Here is a 21,234-nt window from a genome sequence, read left to right as displayed (position 1 = left end):
GGAAAATGAGAAAACGAAATAACAAATACTTACCCCCACTCCAAGGAGCCGAAAAAATCCATAAGTTAAATTATTAAAGTTTGTAGCCGTTGTTGTTGACCCAAGGTTTGGGGGTTTTTTGACACATTCCAAGGACTCGGCAGGCGGTCAATGAAACGAAGTCCCATAAAAGCACGAGTAAAAAAGCTAGTCTCAAATATAAAGTACCCCTCAGATTCTTGTATTTATGATTAGTAGGGAAGAAAATTATATCTTTTAAAATAAATTCAAAAAATACAATAGATTTCTAAATTTAAAATTTTAATTGAACTAAGGTTTAACATTAGTTTATTTTCAATAGACTTCCCCAAAATCAACATACTTTTGAACTTCCTGAGCAAGGGGTATTGAAAATGGAAAGCGTTTCCAAAGCATATGGTGACAACAAAAATTGTTGTTTGCGCCTGGCGCCGCCTAAACAATTTAATTGAGAGTTGAAATTACTCGTAAATATATGTACATATATGTGGAATAAGTGGGTGAAGTTGTCCTGAGGTCGGTCTTTAATGGTGTTCAATGAGTGTTTCAGGCCTGTAATTTGTTGGCCTGCGTGTGAAGCTCTGCCAAATCGATTAAAAACTAATTTCCACAAGCAATCCATTCAAAAACAACAAAAACTGTAATTTAATTCTGGAATTTTTTGAGCTATTGCTGTCGTTGATGGATGGGTTTTAATGTATAATGCATTAGAAAGAAGGGGTAGTTGTCACATGTGCATCATCATAAATAATTGTTTTTAGTTAGAAAATTGGGATACCTACAATTTTTAGAAGTAAAGTGAATTTAAGTTTAGGTATAATGTTCTTGAGTAATGACTGCAAAAGCTATGAATTTCTAAATAACATAGTACATAATGGGAACTTCCTACATGTATGTGTGTATCCAACTTTTAAGTAACAATGCCAAAAGTCTACGGCAACTGTACCCGGAAAAGTTTTCCAACTTATATAGCACTACACATTTATAATACTCACCGAAAACTATGGGGAAAACATTCTGCTCTCTTCCGTTGCCAAATTATGAACAAGTTTGTTTCCTCGCCTTTTTGGCAACAGGAAGTTTTGGACAAGGGACGAAAGGACAAGAAAGCCTTAGAGCTGTCAGGAACACGCGTCAGACGCACATCTCCAGCCCCCGATCGGAATTGATTTCGTCGCATTCTTTTCAAAAATTATTGATAAGACATTTCCACACGCATTGCGTTTGGCCATTACGTCTACAGTTACAGCTACAGTCGCTCCTGCCAGTGAGTGTCCCATGTAATACAAATATTGACATACTTTGATTTCGCAATGCTCGGACTGCTTGGGGTAGCAACAAGCGAAAGTAAGGACCGTCTCCCTGGTTCTCTGGGGTTAGAGGTCCTTCGTTTTGCACAGAAAAAAATAATATGAATTTGTTCTAAAAAACTTTCGAAAGATTAATGTAGCATTATTGCACCAAGGAAGGAAAAAAATGCAACATTATTTCAAGATGTTTTAAAGGTAGAATGGAAATATTATTTTATGTGGACCTTTTTGGCTCCATTATATTTTTCTAAGTGTTTTCCGTTCATCCCTGTCTCCTTGGAAAATATTGAAAAGCTAAAAGCAAATGTCAAAACTCGGAAAAGTTGAAATTTTCTCCATTTATCCTGAACATGATGAGAGGTTGGGGTTCCAGTCTCAAGGGTCGCAAAATCAGCTTAGGCAGGTCCCTCGCCGACTTTGAATGGGGATCACAGGGCGACCTAAGCACTTTTTAAGCTCGAGATGATGACACTTGTAGCTGAGTGCGTTTTTGCTTCAGGGAAGTTGAACTAAAGAAAGTCGCTGTGAATTCAAAGGGACCCCCATCCCTGCCCCAAATCACACAATTTTAAATTTATTTATATGTATTTGTATATATATTTAATATAATCAATTTAAAACACATACAATTTTTGATAAATGCTCTTTTACAATGAAATGAAAAATGTTGGTTTTCCACCTTTTTTGATTCTTTGCTCTTTCACATTTTACATATAATATAAATTATTTTGTTCAAGTTTTCCTTGCTTTCTTTTGATTTTTTCTCACACATAGTTTTACATAATAACAAAGTAAAATTGTTTAAGTATATGTAATATATATATATATCGATATATAAGTGTATATATCTCATACATTTGCCAATTGCTAAATAAATGTTGTTTTGTTGGGTTTTTGTTTTATATTTAATTTTAATTTAATTTCTTTTGATTTTTTGCTCGTGGCTTTTGATTTTGCGCTCTCACGTCTTTGTGTTGCATTTCTCTTCACTTTCTTCTCAACTTCTCTTGTTCCAACTTCAACATCTATTAAATTAATAATTTTTCAATGCGTTTTGTTGCTTCGACTTAAGCCTACAACTAAAATATTTATTAAGAGTGTAATTTTTGGTTTTGGTTGTTTTTTTTTTTGCTTAGCGCTAGTAAAATTGTATTTTTGATTTTCTTGTGGTTTTGCAGCTTGACCCTACCAAAGGTCATACAAAATTTTGATTTATGCTCAAGGTACGTTGCAAGTTGTTTTTGGGTTTCGTGTTGTAAAATTTATTTAGCTTTAGATTTTTAAAAACATAGTTTTATTATTATTTTTGATTTGTGCGCTCTTCTGTGTGAGGGTTGCAGTCATGCCAAATTGTAAGGAAATAAAAATAATGGTATGCCATTGCCAAAAACCCGAGCCCAAAGAAGGTAAGGAATTTGCATGGGGTTGCTGCCAAATCACCCTTGGCAAATGCAATTTTTTCATTTCATTTTCATTTTTCTTTTATTTTTATATAAATTGCAATTTTTCCAGTTCACTTTTAAACATGCAAATAGCGGCGGACACCCTTAAATCGATGCAAATGCACCATGGGGTAGCGCTGCATTTGGTCAATTGTTTGCGCCCTTAAAAATAGCTGGCAGTGGATTTTCCTAAATTGCCATAAAAATTCAATAGAAAACATTTCTGGGGGAAATCTCGGAAAAATATTTATGAAATTTGCCTACCATCCCCTGGTCAACCTGGGGGTTGTTGCTCGAGTCAATCTTTAATTGCAGCGCCGGCAGCCGGAAAAGTATCGAATATCTGGCCGTAATCAATGAGATGAAATTTGCATGGACACGTGACAAATAATTAACTGCCAAAACGGGCGCATTTCCAATCCCAGAGGGTGGCTGCATTTAATCAATAGCCATGGCAATATCGATTTTGATTCCGGCTTAGGAACTTTTTTTTTTAGAACTTCAAACAACTGCAGCTGCTTACGCGACCCTCCAACTTGACCCTCACATGACCATGCTGGGTTTTTGTTATCGTAGTTTCCTTTTTTTTTTCATACAGATGCATTTTTTAATGCAAACATACTAATCAGGGGGTTGGTCAAGGTCTGACCCAAAACCGGAAACAGTTTCACTTATTATGTTTTTTTTTTTTTTTATGAGGGTGCTGTTTTTGGTTATATTTAAAAGAGATGTGGAAGGAAGGCAGCTGCTTGTGAGTTTTTTAAAATGATTAAACAAGTCGAAGATAGGCTCTCAAGCTATTGTTGACAAATTGAATCAAATGGCAATTTAATAATTGAAGTGGCCAAGGCGTTGGACCAGCATATAACACCCCGAAAAATGAAGGTCCCCTATGGGAACATTTTCAAAAAATAATACGAAACAAAGAAAAAGGTCTTCCCCTATCGGCGACAACTTCACAGTCGTCAAGTCAAAGATTGTGATTTTTTAAGACCTTGGACTCGGGTCTGGCACACTTCAATCAGGGTTAAAAATACATGCGGTGGCTAATAAATAGAGATATCAGAAATCAACATTCAAATAATAAAAGAAACTCAAGTTTAACAAATACAAATTGCATGACATTTATTCAATACATATATACACATTTAAAGTAAGATATAAGAACTAAGAAGTAAATGGAATATAAAATAAAGTTACGATCTATATTGGTAGTTCTATGTAAAATTTCATTTCGATTTTGAAGTTCAAATTTTTGGTGTTGTGGGCTCGGCGAAGTATTTGCTAAAAGGCACGCAGCATTTTAAAAAACACACGTTTTTAAAAAAAGGAAATTTCAAATATAGCAAATGATTCCTCGCCGAACCGTATTCTTCTTGGAGCCATCCACTCATCTTGGGCAACTCCTCTCGCCGAAGAACAAATTCCTTAAACACTACAAAATAATCGGCGAAAATCGTCACCCAAATCTGAAGAGTTGATGGATCTGTTTTGGCTTCTGGTTTTATAATTTTAATTATTTTAATCCTTATACGTTTGACTAGAATGGTTTGGTTCTTGTTTATGCGACTAGTTCTGGTCTTTGGAATGTTTTAAATTATAATGGTCAACTAAATCATAGTATATATTTTAGAATTTGAATAAAGTATAGGTTAAATGTAATTCTGTTTTGAGGTAAAGTTACTACAAAAAATTTGATTTAGCTTTAAGGTTTTGCCTCTACTGCAGTTTTAATGGTTTCGTAGATTTTTCTTTATAAATTCATTTTATTTAAATTATTGTTTTCAAGTCCGTCTGAGGTAGCATTTTTGTTATCTTTTTTAACGTTTCATAATATATTTAATTTATTATTATGGTAATATTTTACTTGCGTATGCTTTTTTTTGGTTTCTTTAAATATGTTTGTATAAAAAAGTACTAATGGTCATTGTACTTTTGCCCTGAGTTGTTTAAATGTTTTTAATGTTTACCTTCTGGCGCTAGTTTTCTTTGCTTCTATCTCGTACTTCCCCTCGCTATCGAAAATCTGAACCTTTTATGGTGTTATCTTTAACAACTTTATATGTACACGTTGTGCGCTGGAATTATGTTTTAGTGAAGACATTTCCTTGGGTATAACTCGGTTCAGATACGGCTAATAAAAGAGTGTTTATATAGAGGATGATAATTCGGGCCATCTTGCAGAACATCCTAAAAGTGTAGTCTTCGCTAAAAAGATTTTGATTTTGAGCAATTTGTTTGTGCTGAAGCTTTACCATAGCATTGTTATTATGCCATATATATGCTATATATGTGCCGATCAGCCCTAATCTAAGCACGACAAACCCACGCCATATCTAGATGAGAAATGTATAATTGTAATTTTGATTTATGCTGCTGCTACTACGATATATAATCCTTCTAAGTGGTATATATAGTAATTTTTTCTCCATTTTCTGCCACTTCCCCTTCGCCTAATCTACGTACGTATTTAGATTCCATCCACCATCTCGTCTTTCTGCAACTCGTTTACGTTAAATTACTATTACGCATAGGAACTTTGATAGTTAATCACTAGAGATATATGTTATAGGTTGCGGTATGTTATGCTTTATGCTTTGTGATGCGTCTATCAAAATATATATATTTATATATATGTTATTTTGATGGTTAGCACAGTGTTGCCAGCTGAAACGGACTTGTTCTTGTTGAGTTATAGGCTATAGATTTTGTGATCAGTGCCATGTTGGACATGGTTAACTTTTGGGCCCGATATAGGGCTTAGATGTTGATCGATTGGTTGTATTATGGTTTTTTGTATATATTTAAGTTTAATTATGAGCTCAACTAATATGCGCACTCAGTCTTTTGTAGTTCCACTATTTTGTCTTGTTCATGTTCCTAACTTCGTTTGCTTAACTATGTAGTTTTTGGGGGATTTCTTTTTTGGAGTTTCTGGGATAGAGGCACTCAGGGATTACATTTTTTATTCTTTTTTTAAGAATTTACCATTTAGAGTGCCCCCATCTCTTAACTTTTTGGGGTTTCTTTCGTTTCTGTGGCTTGAACTTACGCTGGCAACACTATACCTGTTGCATGTGGCACCTTTAGGCCGGTGTGAGCCGGAAGCTGAGCGTGGCCGACTCCGAGGCCCGAACCCTCACCGGTAGGTAGACCAGGGCTGGGGCGAACTGCATCTCCGAGTCGGCGTCGGCGGGCTGCAGGTGGAAGGCCTGCATCTGATATGCTTCCTCTGCCCGATCCGGTTGGGCATAGCTCGCCGGCTTGCCACTTCCGTTGGCCAACTCACCGCATCCCTCGAAGGGTGAGGTTGCCGCCGATCGATGGTTGCCACTTCCGTTTCCGCTCCCCAAACCATTGGGTGTCGTCGGGGGCTTTGAGGTGGAACGACGGCGTTGAATCTTCGGTGAAGTTGAGCTGGTTGCCTTGGGGGAGTAGGCGGCTGGTGATGCTCCTCCTGCAGTGGGCGAATGGGAGGCGACCTTGGGTGCGGAGGTGCTGAGGTTGGTGGGCTCTAGAGGAGGCTCCGGATCCTCGGATTTGATGGGCGGAGGTGGCACCACCGCCTTGTTGGACTTGCTGCGAGATTTACCCGAACTCCTGGGTGGTTGCTGAGGTGGCGGCGTCTCCATGGGCAACTCCATGCCCTCGCCCCCGTTGTTGAGCAGCGCATGGGAGCGCTCGTGGATGAACAGAAAGGCGTAGTAGGGCGTGGTGAAGGGACACAGTGAGCACTGGTACTCCTTGAACCTGCCAGATGGTTCGCCAAACATTCCGGGCAGCGGCAGTGGTGGCATCTTGGGCATCTGCTGTTGCTGCTGTTGCATTTGCCCAAAGAGATGCTGGGCATTGAGGTTCTGCAGGGCCTGGGCGAGATTAGGAGCGGTATTTCCAGCTCCGGATCCCGTTGCACTTGGGTTACCACTGCCACTGCCGTTGGGAATCTTGAGCGTGGGACTGTTGGGCTTGCTGCGAGCCGAGGATGGGTTGGTGTCTATTTCCCGGAGGCGCTCCACTCCAGCGGTTCCATGCTCGTTCATCAGATGGGAACGCAGCCACTTGAAGCTCCTGAATTGGCGAGAGCAGAGTGGACACACCTCGTGATTGGAGTTGGAGGAACTGCTTCCGGCACTGCCCTCCACTGTGGGTGGTGACACATTGAGGTCTTGATCATGCTGGGCTGGCTGCGATGCTGCAGATGCTGCTGCTGCTGCGGCAGCCGCATCCATCTTGACTCCATTCTGACCCCTGGGCTGCGGCAATGGGGATCCCTCCTCGATGATGCCGTGGGTGTTGTGCTTGTGCACCCGCAGGAAGTACTTGCTGCACAGCTCCTTGTTGCAAATGTTGCACACCACTCCCCCGATTTGGGCGCCATTCTCGATCTCGATGCCGTGCATCCGCTGCATGTGCGTCTTCATGAAGTACTTGTTGCACAGCTCCTTGTTGCAGATCTCGCAATAGCTACTGGTGGGTGTGAGGGTATAAGCTGGACGATTCCCTGGCGGAGCTGCTGGAGTTCCTGGACCGCCCGCTGATGGCGCCACCGGACGTTCGGGTGTAAAGAAACCCTCCCGCAGGGGACTTCCACTCAGTCCTCCATTTCTGCCCATGTGCACCTCGGCGATATGTTGCTTGAATTCCTGGGTGGTGGCGAAATCCCGATCGCATTGTTGGCATCGCAGATCGCCAGGTGCTGGGGATCTGGCTCCTGGGAGAGCCCCTGGCGGAGTTTGGGGATTATACAAGCCGACCATGGGATGCTGCGGTGCCTGCTGCTGATCGGGCAGGGGAATTGGTATGGGCATGGGCAGTTGCATCTGGCCAGCGTGCTCGGTCATGAGGTGAGCCCGCAGGGCATACTGGTTCTCCTGCTCCTGGCCACAAAGGTGACAGGGCAAAGGTCGCTTGCCATTGATGTCGTTCAGTTGCTGCAACATGGATTGTAGTTTCTGCAGATTCTGCAATCCCACCACCGAGCCATTCAGCTTGTCCTCATCGTAGCCCTCCGGTGGCGTCTGTTGTTGCTCCAACTTGATCCTCTTGCTGGGCTGCTCTGAATCCACTTCCGCTTCCGGTTCGCGCTCCTGCTCTTGCTGCTGATCTATGGTGGCAGCTGCCGCCTTGGCCAGCATCAAATTAAGAGGCATAAATGGCCAAGCACTGGGCATCTGGGCCCCCTCATCCTTGCCACCCTGCTGTGGTGCCACATCTTCGGGTGGCACAAACAGACCATGCCGCTTCCACTTGTGGGTGCGCAGGAAGTAGCGATTGGCATACTCCCGGTAGCACAGTTCACAGAAGAATTCGGGAAACTGGACGCCCAGGCGACGTAACTTATCCGGATTGAAGTTCGAGTCCTTGGCCTGCTGGTGAAGATGAGAGGGCAACTTTCTGGGCGGTGGCACAAAGCTCAGCTCCTCCTGTTCCAGGGTGAAGTCCTCGCGGAATCCCTCGGGCAATTGATACGGCTTGACCTCCTGACCTTCCTGTGACATTTCCTGCTTGATGGCCGGCTGCAGTGGCTCATTGGGACTTCCCCGAAGGTTTTGCGATGGCATGGGTGTCTGGGAGTTGGGTGAATCCTGGGCACCCGGCTGTATGTCATGCTGCTTGGCCCGATGACGACGCATGGCGAAGATGTTGGTGAACCGCTTGGAACAGATGTCGCAATGGACTGAGGCCACGGGATTGGAGCTTCCTCCAACTGGCTGTGCATCCTGCTTGGCCAAAACCTGAGCCTCCCTTTGCAGCTGGAACATCTGGCTCATGGAACTCACGCCGGGATTGGAGTGACCACTGTTGTTGTTGTTACTACTGGTGATGTTGTTATTGTTGTTATTATTATTGTGATGGCTGGAAGTGTTGGAGCTGCTTGATTCGCCGACGGGATCGAAGATGCCATGCTTGTTGGCCTTGTGGGTCTTAAGAAAGTACTTGTTGCAGAACTCCTTGTTGCACAGCTCGCAATAGGCCTCGGGATTGAAGATCCTCAGGGGAGGGCGATTCAGACCATCTACCCCTGGGAAACCAGACATGCCAAGAAGTGGTAGATATCCAGCTGGACCCAGGGCTGCCTCTGGTGGGAAGGGAAAGGCAGGTGGCATCTGCGGACCATGCGGATGATGCTGCGCCTGCTGCATGGCCTGAAACCAGTGCTCCTGCTCTCGATCCAAATCCTTGCCATGACCATTGGTCATGTCCTGCTGCATATTATGCTCCTGCTGCGGACTGGGTATGTCGGCACGCTCCAGTTTCACCTTGATGGAGGCCAGGAAATCGGCGGGATCCTGCTCACCGGACCTATCATCGCCGTGATCCTGCAGCATGTGCAGGCTTAACTTAAACTCGGTCTCAAAGCTCTCGCCGCACTGCTTGCAGTAGGTGTGATAGGGATTCTCGCGCTGCTTGTTGGGTTCTGATATGTCTGCCATGGCTTCCGCTTCCGCATCCGCTTCCACTTCCGTTTCCGGTTGCTGCTGCTCCTCCTCCTGCTTTTGCTGCTGCAGCATCTCGAAGGTCTCCTTCAGTTGCTCAATGGACTTGGGCAGGAACATCTTGGACAACTTCTCTTCGTAGTCCACCGTGGAGGAGTCGGGTCTTTTTGGACCCACTTCACCAGAGGGTTCGCCACTCAAATTGAGGGCCTCCAGGCGGCTGGGGTTGTGCTGCTTACGTCGCTTTTTGGCCGCATCGCTGAGGGCCTCCAGGAGCTGCAGCTGCATGGCTGCTGCCATGGTGGCCATGTTGGCATCGCCCACCTCCTCCTCCTCCTCCTGCTGCTGCTGTTCCGCGTCCTTGTGCCGCTGCTCCGCTGCCTCCTCCATTTGGTCCGCCTCATTTGTGCCGCTTCCCGCTGGCTTGGGCTCCAGTTCCAGCTCCATTGCCTTGACCAAGTGGGCGGTGGGCGAAGTGCCTCCCACTCCCACTCCTCCACCTCCAGCTCCACCTCCTCCTCCTCCTGTTGCTCCTCTTGATGTGGCTGATGTGGCTGTGGGCGTTGCTCCTGTGGCTTCATGTGGATTGTTGCTATTGCTGCCGCTGGTGTGGTTGTTCCTGTTCGTGTTGAGTGTCGATGAGTTGGAGACGTCGGAAAGAGCAGTGTCCTCGCTGCTCAGATCTGGCGGTGGGGTGGCATATATGGATGCAGCCATTTTGGATGATATTACTGCGGGGGAGAAGGAGAAACATTGTAGTGGAGAACTTTTTAATTGAAGTCGAAGCCATGCTAGCGGGGGGTTTAAATCTAACTAAAAGGGATGGGATATTGGGGTTATTTATATGCATGTATGAACATAAGGTTTAGCCACTTTATGTGGAAGAAAATTAAATGACATAATAATAATAATAGTTTGTTATATATAATACTTTTCCCGTAAAGGCAAATGTCTTACAAAAATATTAATCAATATAATAACAATAAAATCCCTTCATATACACAACCAATTTATTCATAACTCTCCCTCCCTCCCTATTTTTCTTCAGTGTACATAATGAATGGGCTGAGGCTTAGATCGCATTATTTTTTGGCAAAAAGGAAAAATGTAGAGAGAAACGCAGAATATTTGACCAAGGATTCCATTCAATTTTAGTTTGGCTTCAACCGAATGCCACTCAAATATTTCTCCTGCACACACACACAATCGCCTAAGCCCGCACACACACGCAGAATATTTGTGTCTCATTTCCGTATGCGCTTAATTTCATTTTTCTGCTTCTGTCCGCCTTCTTCTGCTTTCTCTTCTCCATCATCGTTATTCCCACCCATTTGCCACCCACAATACCATCTACCATTTCCCACACCATTTCGCTGTGGCTACACTTTTTCATTTTTGTGCAAATTCTATGAAAAATTTTTCCATTATATACACATACATATGTATAGCATACATATATGGGGAAACGAAACTTTGTTCTGTTTTTTTTTCTTTTTGCTGTTTGTTTACTAAGCGCCCCAGCTGCCACCCACTAACACACATACACACAACCCCATTGTGGCGCACACGAAAATTTATACAAAGTCATCCGATTTAAGGAATACAAATTTTGCTTATTTTCTTGTGTGTGGGTGTGGGTGTGTGTGCTTGTGTGGCGCACACAGAAAACTTTTTGCCCCACACTATCACACACACACACACAGCCATTTTCCACCCACTTTTCCGACCGCCCCCCACAACCAACACCATCACTTGAGTCAAGCATAAAACTTATAAAAATTTTCTTCAACATGACTTGGTAAAATAAATTTGATTCTCAAGAAAAGCAAAAAGGAATATGGTAGGGATGAGGGGGAAACGAGGGGGAAAATGCCTGGCAACAGGGAGGCAAAAATAGGCGGAGTTACACAGGAAGAAAACTAGATGGTATGTATTTATATCACAATGTTCATTATACAATATCGAAAAAGGAATAGAAGTAGAAAATTTTTTGAATTTTTAATGGACTTTACGGGGCTATAAACGCCCATTGGATTAAAAAAACATTTTAAAAAAATTTAAATCTAGTGCGTTATTGCATTTAGCCCTATTTGACAATGTGAAATTAGAAATATTTTTTTGTGGAATATTTGAACTCGGTACCTTAAGCATGAAGTAATGATAAAATGTAAAATAAGCAACATTTCTTTCTGTGCAGGAAAAATTTTTCGAAATAAACCGAAAATTTCTTTTTCCTATTTGAGCCCAGGCTAAAAGGAGAAAAGCCAAGGAGGAGCAGTCAAAGGGTAGGGGGGGGGGGGAAATAAGTTTCCAGGGGGTGGGGTTGGGGGTGGCAGGCGGAGAGTAGGCAAAAGGAATGAAAGAAAGAAAAATATTCTCAACTATGCTGCAGACATAAATTAAGTTTCCATGGTTGGAAATTGGTTCTCCAGCTACATGTTGTCGTTGTAGTTGTTGTTGTTGACTTTGCTTTTATACAATTTCTTGAGGCCAAAACCCCACTCCCACGCCACTGCCCTCCCCCCTTTTAACCCCCCTTTCCCCATGACCACGAACCTGGCACTTTGAGGAGTTAAGCAAAAATGCCTGCCAGGATGTGCGCATTTCTCTTCAGTATCTTTGTGCGTTTGTGTATGCGATAGCGAGTGTTGCTTGTATTTCGGTTGGGATTTTTATAAAGCCTAAGGTAGTTTGATGTTATTTTATTTGATTTTTTTCGCCTGCCTGCCCGCCCTATATCCATCTCTTCGTGCCAGTGGGAGGATGCCCGAGAAAAATGTTCGAAATGAAAATGCCAACAGAGTGTAAACAAAACCATGTACTCCTTGACTAGGTATACATATAGTAAATGTGCATGTGTACACTGTATATTTTGAGACTCCACAAGAGAAGCGGCTAATTTGGCAAACCAACATATCAACCCAGTTTTGGATGGGGGCCAGAGGACTCAGAAAATAATCTTGACACTGGCCTAGGGGAAACCAATAACGTCAGATTGGTTTTGGCTCTGACTTGGATAGTTGACGGTAGAAGTATTTCTGATGAAAATTAATCTGAGCTTGCAAACTTAAGCCCATAAAATCGGTGCTTAAACTAATCTCAAAACTTTTTAAAAGATGAAAAAGAAATAGTTTTAATAATATTACAGAAATTATCCGTGAATAAAAAATAAATAGTTGAGTCTTGAATTTAATTGAAACTTATTAAGTTTGTTAAAGAATGAAGATGTGAACGGTTTATACAATTTTTTAAAAATAATATTAAAAATTTTTTTTTAAACTAAAAAAAATATAATTAGCAAATCGCGTTTAAATATTAAGTAGGACCAAAATATTTTTTAATAATGAAGTCGAAAATTAAGACACAAATTAAAATTTAAGGTTGTTTAATTAATTAGTTTTCAAACATTAAAATTGTGATATTATTAAGATTTAGTGATCCAATAAAATCACATTGATCACAGGTGAAACACCACTAATGAACTTATTTTGTTCCATGTTCTAATGATGTATTTCTCCTTAGAAGGTCACTGATCACTCCATTCTTTGATATTAACTATTAAATTAACTATACAACTTTTTTAGATCAACCTACTCATTAAGTATGTTTTTGATTTTCGCGATCCGATATAATTTTCGTTTAATTTTTGTTTCTATTGTCACTCGTTTCTTCGGTCACTAAACATTCTCAAAAACTATTTCCTCGATCAGTGATCACTTGATGCTCTGGTTATGTTCGCGTTACGCAAGTCACTTTTGCGCATGCGCAGTTTCTTTTATATTTTTTTGGCGTGTGTCGGGATCGTGTCCTGCCAAGTGGCTAGCTCGTTGTCAACTGCCGCATGACGCAGCGGAATAACAAAAAATATCGGCTATCAATTGCCAGTTGCCGGTTGAAAATCAAAACAGCAAATAGCAATGATACTAAAATCCCAACGACACACACAGACCTAACCCTCTGTATCGTTTAGTACACACACACGCGCTGGGCCCCTACCCATATCACCGAAAAAACCTCAATAAAACACCCCAAAATATCAAAAATCATAGAATTTCCCTTAAAAAAAATCCATACAGCGACAATAGAGCAGCGCTGCCCGGAAAACCATTATTGCTCCGCCCCTTTTAGTTTTCTTTTTCCTCCTCTCTTTTATTTTTTTTGAAATTTTCAGTAACCACCACAACTACAACTACAAAAGAAAGGGACGGCGACACACGAATGAGCAACAACCGCGCAACTTGGAGGGTTTTCCCCCGATATTATTGTTGTCGTGCCAATTTATCATTGTTCGATAGGATTTTCAATTTGTTTTTCCTACTGCAGAAGTTCGTGTACCGCCATCGTTGTTATTGGTGTTCCGCCAGCGGCAGTTATATTTTTGTTATTTTAATTTATGCACTCCCAATGAAAAGAGTCAGAAATTCTTTTGGTTTCTTTCAAGTTCCTGTCACAGAAGCCGAAACTTCTTGACTTGAGTAGCTAGGAATCACATAAATATTCCCTGAAAGGGTTGGGTGTTCCATGTTACGAAATGTTGAAATTGGCTAATTGAAGGGTTTCTGCGGACTCTGAATCGTCACTCAGGTAAGAGTTACCTTTTTGTATGCCTTTTAGTGATATTAGAGAGAGGATTCTGTAATTGTCTTTTAATAACATGATTACCAAGGGTTATTGTAAGAAATAATTTGAAGAACCCTTATAGCTGGAATATATTTGAAGGGATGTGTAGATCACTTTTTGAATTGCTTTTATAAAGGGCCTTAAAATCTAGGACAATAAAATATAAATTGGATCCTAAAGAAAAGAACATTAAAAGATTGTAAGGAAAATTGAAATAGGGTGGATTACACGTACCTATTATTAGAAATGATATGGGTGTAAAGTTAAAAAGCTTTTGATCGATTGTCTGTATCTCTTTTTTCTTTCATGAATGTTTATAATTGAGTTGATAAAAAATCAGTCAACTCTTGTCAATTTCAATTAATTATAATATCTCAACTTTTAGATTGAATTAAAGACGGGTGAGGTTTGAGGCATTGACATTTTATTGTGGTATGGGGGAATTTAGCTACTACAAATTTGTTGTTCTGCCTTTTTTATAAATACTTATAGACCATATACAAAAATTAAAATCTTAACAGAACTATAAAGATATACTTTGTGAATGCGGCAATTTATTTATGAGGTATAATTTATGGAAATGCAGAAATAAAGTGGTTCGAACTGTCTTTATGATCAAGTTAGGGTCAGGCGAGTCCCTGAAGGGATTAGGATTTGGTTCAGTGGACATCTCCATAAATCTGAGTCATAAACTCTCCCCAGAGATACAGCCAGTGATTGTTTGCTTTCCCCGATTGACGGATTGACTTACAGATACTTGTATCTCGAAGGACATGCCAGTTGCAAGTGCATGTGTGTGCGTGTGGGTCCAAACTTGGCCACCCCTTTACCATTTTCCACTCAGTCTTTTGCCACTCGGCACACAACACACATCAGAGGCCGAAAAAGTGAAAGTGACTTCCCCCGCATTTCCCCCAGTTTCTGCGTCTGCGCCATGAAGAAGGTGACTCTCTTTTTTGGAGCAGCCGGCCATAGTCATATGTGTACGAGTGTGGCTAGAAAATCGCCGGTTGAACGAACCAGGCTAGCAAAATAGTCCAACAGCAACAGTCGGAACGGAGCAGTTGGCAACTCATTGGTCGGCAGGCAGCTGAATCGAATCGGATCGTATCGGACCCCAAAAAGAACAGCCCAACCACCCACTCGGTCTGGTCTACTTTGACCTGGTCGCCATTGTGGTCGTGGTCAAGGTTTTCCCATCGACTTTCACTCTCACACATGTCCACTGTGACGCAGCCGTTGCCGGCACTTTCACTTTCGCTTTCACTCGACTGGAATCACTCGCACGCACGCACCGCCCGAAAAGAGGGGCTTCCCCTTTTCGTAGGCGCATGTCCTTGCAGTGGGCGGAATGTAAACAAATCGCCAATGTGGCATTCAAATCATTATAAATAAGACTGGATATTCATTTATGGAAAGCTTTTTTCTTTTTCTTAGCTTACAATAAAAATAGTTTTTTATGTAAGAAATAAGATATCCCAATCTCAGTCTAATAATCTATCATATTCTTCGAAGGTCTATTAAATAAAGCTAACCATTTTCTATGTATTGCTCTTAAATATCCCAAAGTGGGTTTCGAGTTCTAGAGAGAGTTTCGGGGATCAATATTATATATTTTTATTAATTTAAAAATATTTAAATATTTTAAGCTTGAAAATTTAATACTTGCAGTTAGGAAGCAAAATTAAATAAATATGACTTCGATTAATGTTTTCTAAAATTGCAAATATTGCTGGAAACTATGGTTTTATTATTATAAGAAAATGCATTTAATTTTAAAATCATTTTACAATTACTATTTTCAATGTTTGTGGTTTCGTGGTGGCCCGACTTATGGGGTGCTTAGAATTGTAACACCCGCCCAATTCGTTGGGTACCATAAAAATAATTATTAAATTTAAATTTGAGCAAGGACCAACCTACTTCGCACCCTTAGCCTAGCGTGTCCTGACGAAATGTCGCTTATGATTGATACGCCCCTTTCAGCCCATATGCCACACTTTCACCTACAACAGCAGCCCCTGACAGGACACCCCCGCCCGAAATGTGGTATGTGGATTGCAATTAATATTTCTGATGAAAATCAAATTGAAATTATGCGTGGACTCAAAAATGTAAATGGAAATGGGAATAATAATGTGTCCAGGGGATCGGGAAATCAACCCCTAAACTTGGGAGTAATGATCTCTGTTAGTTTTTCTTCCAGTGCGGGGGAGAAATCAGTCAATGGGACGGGTTTTGGTGTCGCCTTTCCTCGTTAAATGTGTGCGACAAATTACTTTATTACAAATGCAATGTTCGATCTACGTGAGACGTCTCAAGATTGGGGTGTTACTTTGAAGTCTCTTTGATTAGGAATTCATTAGATGAAAGAAGTTTTTCGGGTTCTCCAATAAGTAACACAAATTGGTAAAGAAAGTAAAGAGCAGATTGTGTTGATAACCTGACTAAAATCGATAACTACCATATCTATTAAGAAATATATACATATATCAAATGAAAATAATACCCACATTATTGTAGTATAAACATCTAGATTAACTAGCTTTTAATTGCATCAAATACGTTAATAATCTAAGAAAGGTAATGACTATAATGCAGAAAGGAGCCCTATAATTGAAAAAGAAAACCTGCTTAATTCTTCAGAAACCGTAATCATTTGAAATGTAAGAAGTATGTCGAAATAATTTCGTAGAATTTCCTTTGACGTAGCTTCAGAAATCCTTTGGCCAAAGCCCAAAGCCAAGCGGCAGAAAAAAAATCGGAAAAACATTTCCAGTTTCTAGGTGCCCAGCTCATTAGTGAGAAATCTCATTAGAAACCAATGAACGCGCTGGGAAAACCAACAAACAAGCACATACATATTTACTGGAGGGGGGAGTGAAAAACCCTGTAATGAGAGCTTCGAAGGCCTGTAAATCGTTAACGGTTTGATATTTTTTCCATCATTTTCACTTTCACATCTCCATGGCGCATGGGCCACCAAGTGAAAAATTAATTTCCCCCAACCATTTTCATACCCCTCCTATACACATACACACATACACCATCTATTTTCCGACCAACCGAAAAACGAAAAGCCAACAAAAACTATTTCCATCTCTGTCGGGCACTAAAACTTTTTTCTATCAAATAATATTTTGTACAATAAACTAAATGCGAGTGTGTGTGTGTGTGTGTGTGCGTTCCACCCTCTGGGCCTATGTGTGAGTGTGTCTATGTGTGTGATAAAATAAAAATACGAAAAATATGAAAAAACGAGGAAAATTAATAATGAAACTCAAACACAGAGACAAGGACAAATGCTGTGCACATACATAAGCCAGTAAAATTGCGTGTGTGTGTGTGTGTGAGCAGAGAAACTATGGATGAGGGGTTATAATAATCATGTTTATAATAAGGCAAGTGTTTTCCTTGGTTCTAATGAGACCGAGAATATATGTAGTTCCTTATCATCTGCCTTATCGACATGATGAGCTTCTTGCAGAAGCAACCCCCTTAAGTATGCTGCAACTATTTCGCCAGAGAAATCTATCGTCCAGGAACTTTTCATCCAAAAAAAGAATACAAAAGAAGAAAAATTCCATAAATTCTAGCTTCTTCTTCTTAGTCAAACACCCACACAGGGAAACAGAGGGGGAGAAGTTTGCAATTTTATCAGAAATACACACACACACACACACACTGACAGCCAGGGGAAAACCACCACCCCACGCCTCTTTTTTGGCCCCCGAAGCGAGTTTATGAAACCATCAAATTATTTTCTTTTCCATTTCTGACACTCAAAAGAAACGGCAAACATACAGAAGGAGGGATGAAAGTGGGTGGTGGGGTGGTGGGGGTTTATTTTCACGGAGAAAGCAAGAAATGAAGGAAAAAAGGGAGAAAAAATTATTATTTTCCAGTTACAGTCGGCTTGGTCTCCATGGTGGCCCTGGCACATCCTTTACATTATTTTCCTGCTGCTGCTCAAAGTTTTTGCCATGTGGCCCCCCTTTTTCCACCGCCCCTGCCCCCTTAACCCATAATGCCTGCGGGTTACATTTTGCCCAGTTTGTGTGTGTGTGTGCAGCTACTTCGTCTTATTCGAGTACGAAATTTTTATGAGAAAACGCCTGCTTGTGTGTGTGTGTGTGTGTGAGTTACTGGGCTGTATATCAAAATATTTAAAAGCAAATATAATATTGGGGGTGGTGTGGGTGATTCTCAGGGTGCTCTATGGGTGTGTGTGTGTATGTTTGCCTAGCTGGAATTCGGGCAAAAGGCGTAATAGAAAAACACTTAAGCCAACCCCCATCTTCTGGGCCCTGCAAAATATAAAAATGTAAAAAAAATCATTCATATATATACAGATGTATACAAGTATATACTTATATTAATAATGAGCCGCAGCGCCAGCGCAAAGAGAAAATGAGGAAAAAAAAAGAAAAATATTCGCTTTACGAGTGTGTGTCTGTGTGGAATTTATTGATTTTCAGCGAATAAATATTGCCGGAGGAGCACATGGCAAGTGACTTAATATCAGTCGGCTGGATATTTACAATAGACACATGCAAAACGCATATCAATAGATATATGGAAATTGATTTGGCCCGCTGACGTTGCTATATGGTGGTACACACGTTATCGTTGAAATTTTTATATTTTTATTGTCAGTCGCTGTCGCATTAAAAATACTTAATCTCCGACGGCCCAGTTATTGCCCAGTCATAAAAAAAATGTGGGTGGTAAACTGGGGTCCGCATTTTAATCATGTCCACCACCCATATCGAAAATTTTACTTTATCGCAATCCCGCAATCCCGAGCCGGGCATATTATTATTATTCGTCGTTTCTGCTTTTACGTTATTAGCACCCGTAAGGGGACCTCGTGGCGTATGCTCGATGTGCGATAAAACCCGTGAGCTAATGAGACTTTTTAATAAATTGTCCCATTCCGGCTGGCCTCGTTTTTAGTACAATTTTCATTATTAATAAAACTTTATGACATCTATATCAGGCATTGTGCATTTTTGTTTCATAAAAAAAGTGAGAGAGCAGCGAACACCACACACACACACACACCGTTTATTATTCCAATTAAATTTACCAACTTCGTAGGACACTGTCTGTGTGTGTGTGGGTGAGTCATTGTATCCATCAAAAAATCTATCTTTTCGGTCTTTCTGCTTTTCGAACCCAATATTATAATGTACATATATGATAGAAATAAAAGATACGTGGGAGAGCTATTTGAATTAGGTGCTCTCAGAAATTGGTTTGACAGTATAGCATACATTCAAGAGAAAACTTTGAAGAAAGTCAAAAGTTTGTCTTTAGAACAACCTAAAGTTATTTTAAATTCTAGTAAAATAAAGAAATATATATTTTAGTAAACCTTAATAAGGAACGTCTAACAAGTATTTTTCTAATTTTCCTTGTAAAAGGTACCTAATATTCCAACTTATCTTATGAATTTCGCTATTTTATATTGCAAATTGTTTTAAAAACCCGTATTTTCTAAAATTGTTCCTAATATTCTTCTTTATTTTTTATCTTAAGCTTACATTTATTTACCTATGTTACTAAGGCTAAAAATCTTTAAAATGTTTAAAATATACATTATCCAAATGCGTTTCATAAATATTTAGTCGTATAATACAAAAATCTTTAAATATTTTAATAAAATAAGTACATACATACATGCATATGAATGGGGCAATTTTTTTTCAGGGAAATGATTTTTATTGGGTAGCCTAGGAAAGGAATGTAAAATGCAGTCAATTAAGTTGCATAGCTCTTTGTACAGTTTTTTCCGATTTTCTAATCATTGTCATAGTAATTTAGATCTGCAAAATAACGTTGACTGCATATAAATGGTGGTTTTAAAGCATTCGAAAGCATTTAGCAAACACATTTTCATAAATTCGCCAATTTGAATTAATTTTCATTTTATTTTGTAAAGCCAATCGTAATTTCGTTTCTTGTTTTTAGTGGCCAATGCAAGCGGGCGAAGTTCAATAATCCGGTTATGTATATGGATTAATTTGGGTTACAGTTTGCGTAGCTGGGACTCACAATGTCTCTGGCCAGAGAGAGCATCTTTAATCCTAAGTGTAAACTTTTGCGAAAATAAACGCGCTTCGAACGGAAACTCCTTGGATAAGGCATACTTTGGGCTAGTATCAAAATTTTTAATAATTTATTACTTAAGTAGTTTGTTAACGTTTAAAGCACTTTTTGGGTTTTTGATTAGCACAGCGTTTCTGGTTATAAAAATACAAAATAAGCTTGGTTATCCTTGTTTTAAATTTTGATGTGTTGCCACCACTTTTTGATTGTTATTGGCTTACAAATTCTCGGGTTTTGTCACTCATTACAAACACTTTGAACACTGAAATCGGCAGATTGATATTTGCATTTGTTTGGCTTTCATTTGCTTCTCATGGATTTGGTTTGATTTTGTTGCAGCTGGAAACTTACAGAACTTGTACAGGGCGTTACACTTATTTGATCATGCCGACAAGTCCAAAACGACGCTGTGGTAGCCACCCGCGGCTACTTCTGCACCACGTACGCGTTTTCTGTAGACTGATTCGGCTTTTCCGTTTTCCCAATTGCCAGCCTGCCGCCAAAGGATGCGGACACCCACACTCGGGCACTCGAAAGAGAGCGAGAGTCCGCGAGAGAAACCACCCCCAGAGCCACCCCCAACCTCCAGCGGGCAACGCTCTGTTGCTATTTTGTTTACTTCTCGCCGCGGGGGCGTTCTACGGCCAAAAAGAGAAAGAAAACCACAGGAAGTTGTAAAGGAGGGGGTGGTGGTGCTAGCCAAAACATGTGCTAACCTTTTCCACTAACTATATTTTTTGGCGCCCAACGTGGGGCACTTAAACTAAACATGTTATTAGACTCTTTTTTCGTCTTCTTAATTTTTTAAAATTTACAAATATTATTTTTGTTGTAAAAATAAAAAAACCGCAGGAGATAATAAGGCAGAGGCAGTATTGAAAGACTAATCAATATTTTGGCGCCCAACGTGGGGCCTTTTAAGGTCAAAAACATTTCATTGCCTTAATTTTTCCATTTCTAAAATTAATTTTTGATATACAATCATATTAAAACGAATCATACATTATTATTTCACACCCATGCCATACTTATATGTATGCAGTGCGCCCACTTGATGGATTCGCAGTAAAAGCACACATCTATACAAGCACACTGATCCTACCCTCTGCTCACAGGACATGCGTATTAGATAAGTCAAAAAATAAATATTCCACTCAGAGCACCGCTCTCCGGACTATTTTTTTGTTGTTGTTGCTAAAACAGTTTATCAACACGACCAAGTCTCTGATAAAACAATCATCGTTTATGGTGCAACACGCTTCAACCGCCGCCCCCCAGCAGCATAATTGAGATATA

At 40.5% G+C, this 21,234-nt stretch overlaps 1 protein-coding gene across 2 annotated transcripts; it reads right to left on the bottom strand.

The window, feature by feature from the left end:
- Positions 1 to 1,901: 1,901 nt before the first annotated feature.
- On the bottom strand, positions 1,902 to 20,374 carry LOC119554567. 2 transcript variants are annotated; one of them, XM_037865537.1, is made up of 3 exons: positions 20,290 to 20,351; positions 19,885 to 20,072; positions 1,902 to 9,938 (listed from the first exon to the last, which is right to left on the bottom strand). In XM_037865537.1, the coding sequence occupies exon 3, from the start codon at positions 9,922 to 9,924 to the stop codon at positions 5,857 to 5,859; it is 4,068 nt and encodes a 1,355-aa protein (XP_037721465.1). In that variant the 5' UTR covers positions 9,925 to 9,938; positions 19,885 to 20,072; positions 20,290 to 20,351; the 3' UTR covers positions 1,902 to 5,856. The 2 variants fall into 2 exon arrangements, with proteins under 2 accessions (XP_037721465.1, XP_037721466.1); XM_037865538.1 differs by lacking the exon at positions 19,885 to 20,072 and having other exon boundaries at positions 20,290 to 20,374.
- Positions 20,375 to 21,234: the final 860 nt, after the last annotated feature.

The sequence above is a fragment of the Drosophila subpulchrella genome, chromosome 3L (genome assembly GCF_014743375.2).
Source record: "Drosophila subpulchrella strain 33 F10 #4 breed RU33 chromosome 3L, RU_Dsub_v1.1 Primary Assembly, whole genome shotgun sequence".
Taxonomy (NCBI): domain Eukaryota; kingdom Metazoa; phylum Arthropoda; class Insecta; order Diptera; family Drosophilidae; genus Drosophila; species Drosophila subpulchrella.
The sequence above is the reverse complement of the archived record's forward strand: the minus strand, read 5'-3'. Positions and strand labels throughout refer to the sequence as shown.

What these genes read in the sequence shown, in the direction of transcription:
- LOC119554567 (XM_037865538.1), bottom strand. Translation starts at nt 9,924, where the DNA reads ATGGCTGCATCCATATATGCCACCCCACCGCCAGATCTGAGCAGCGAG.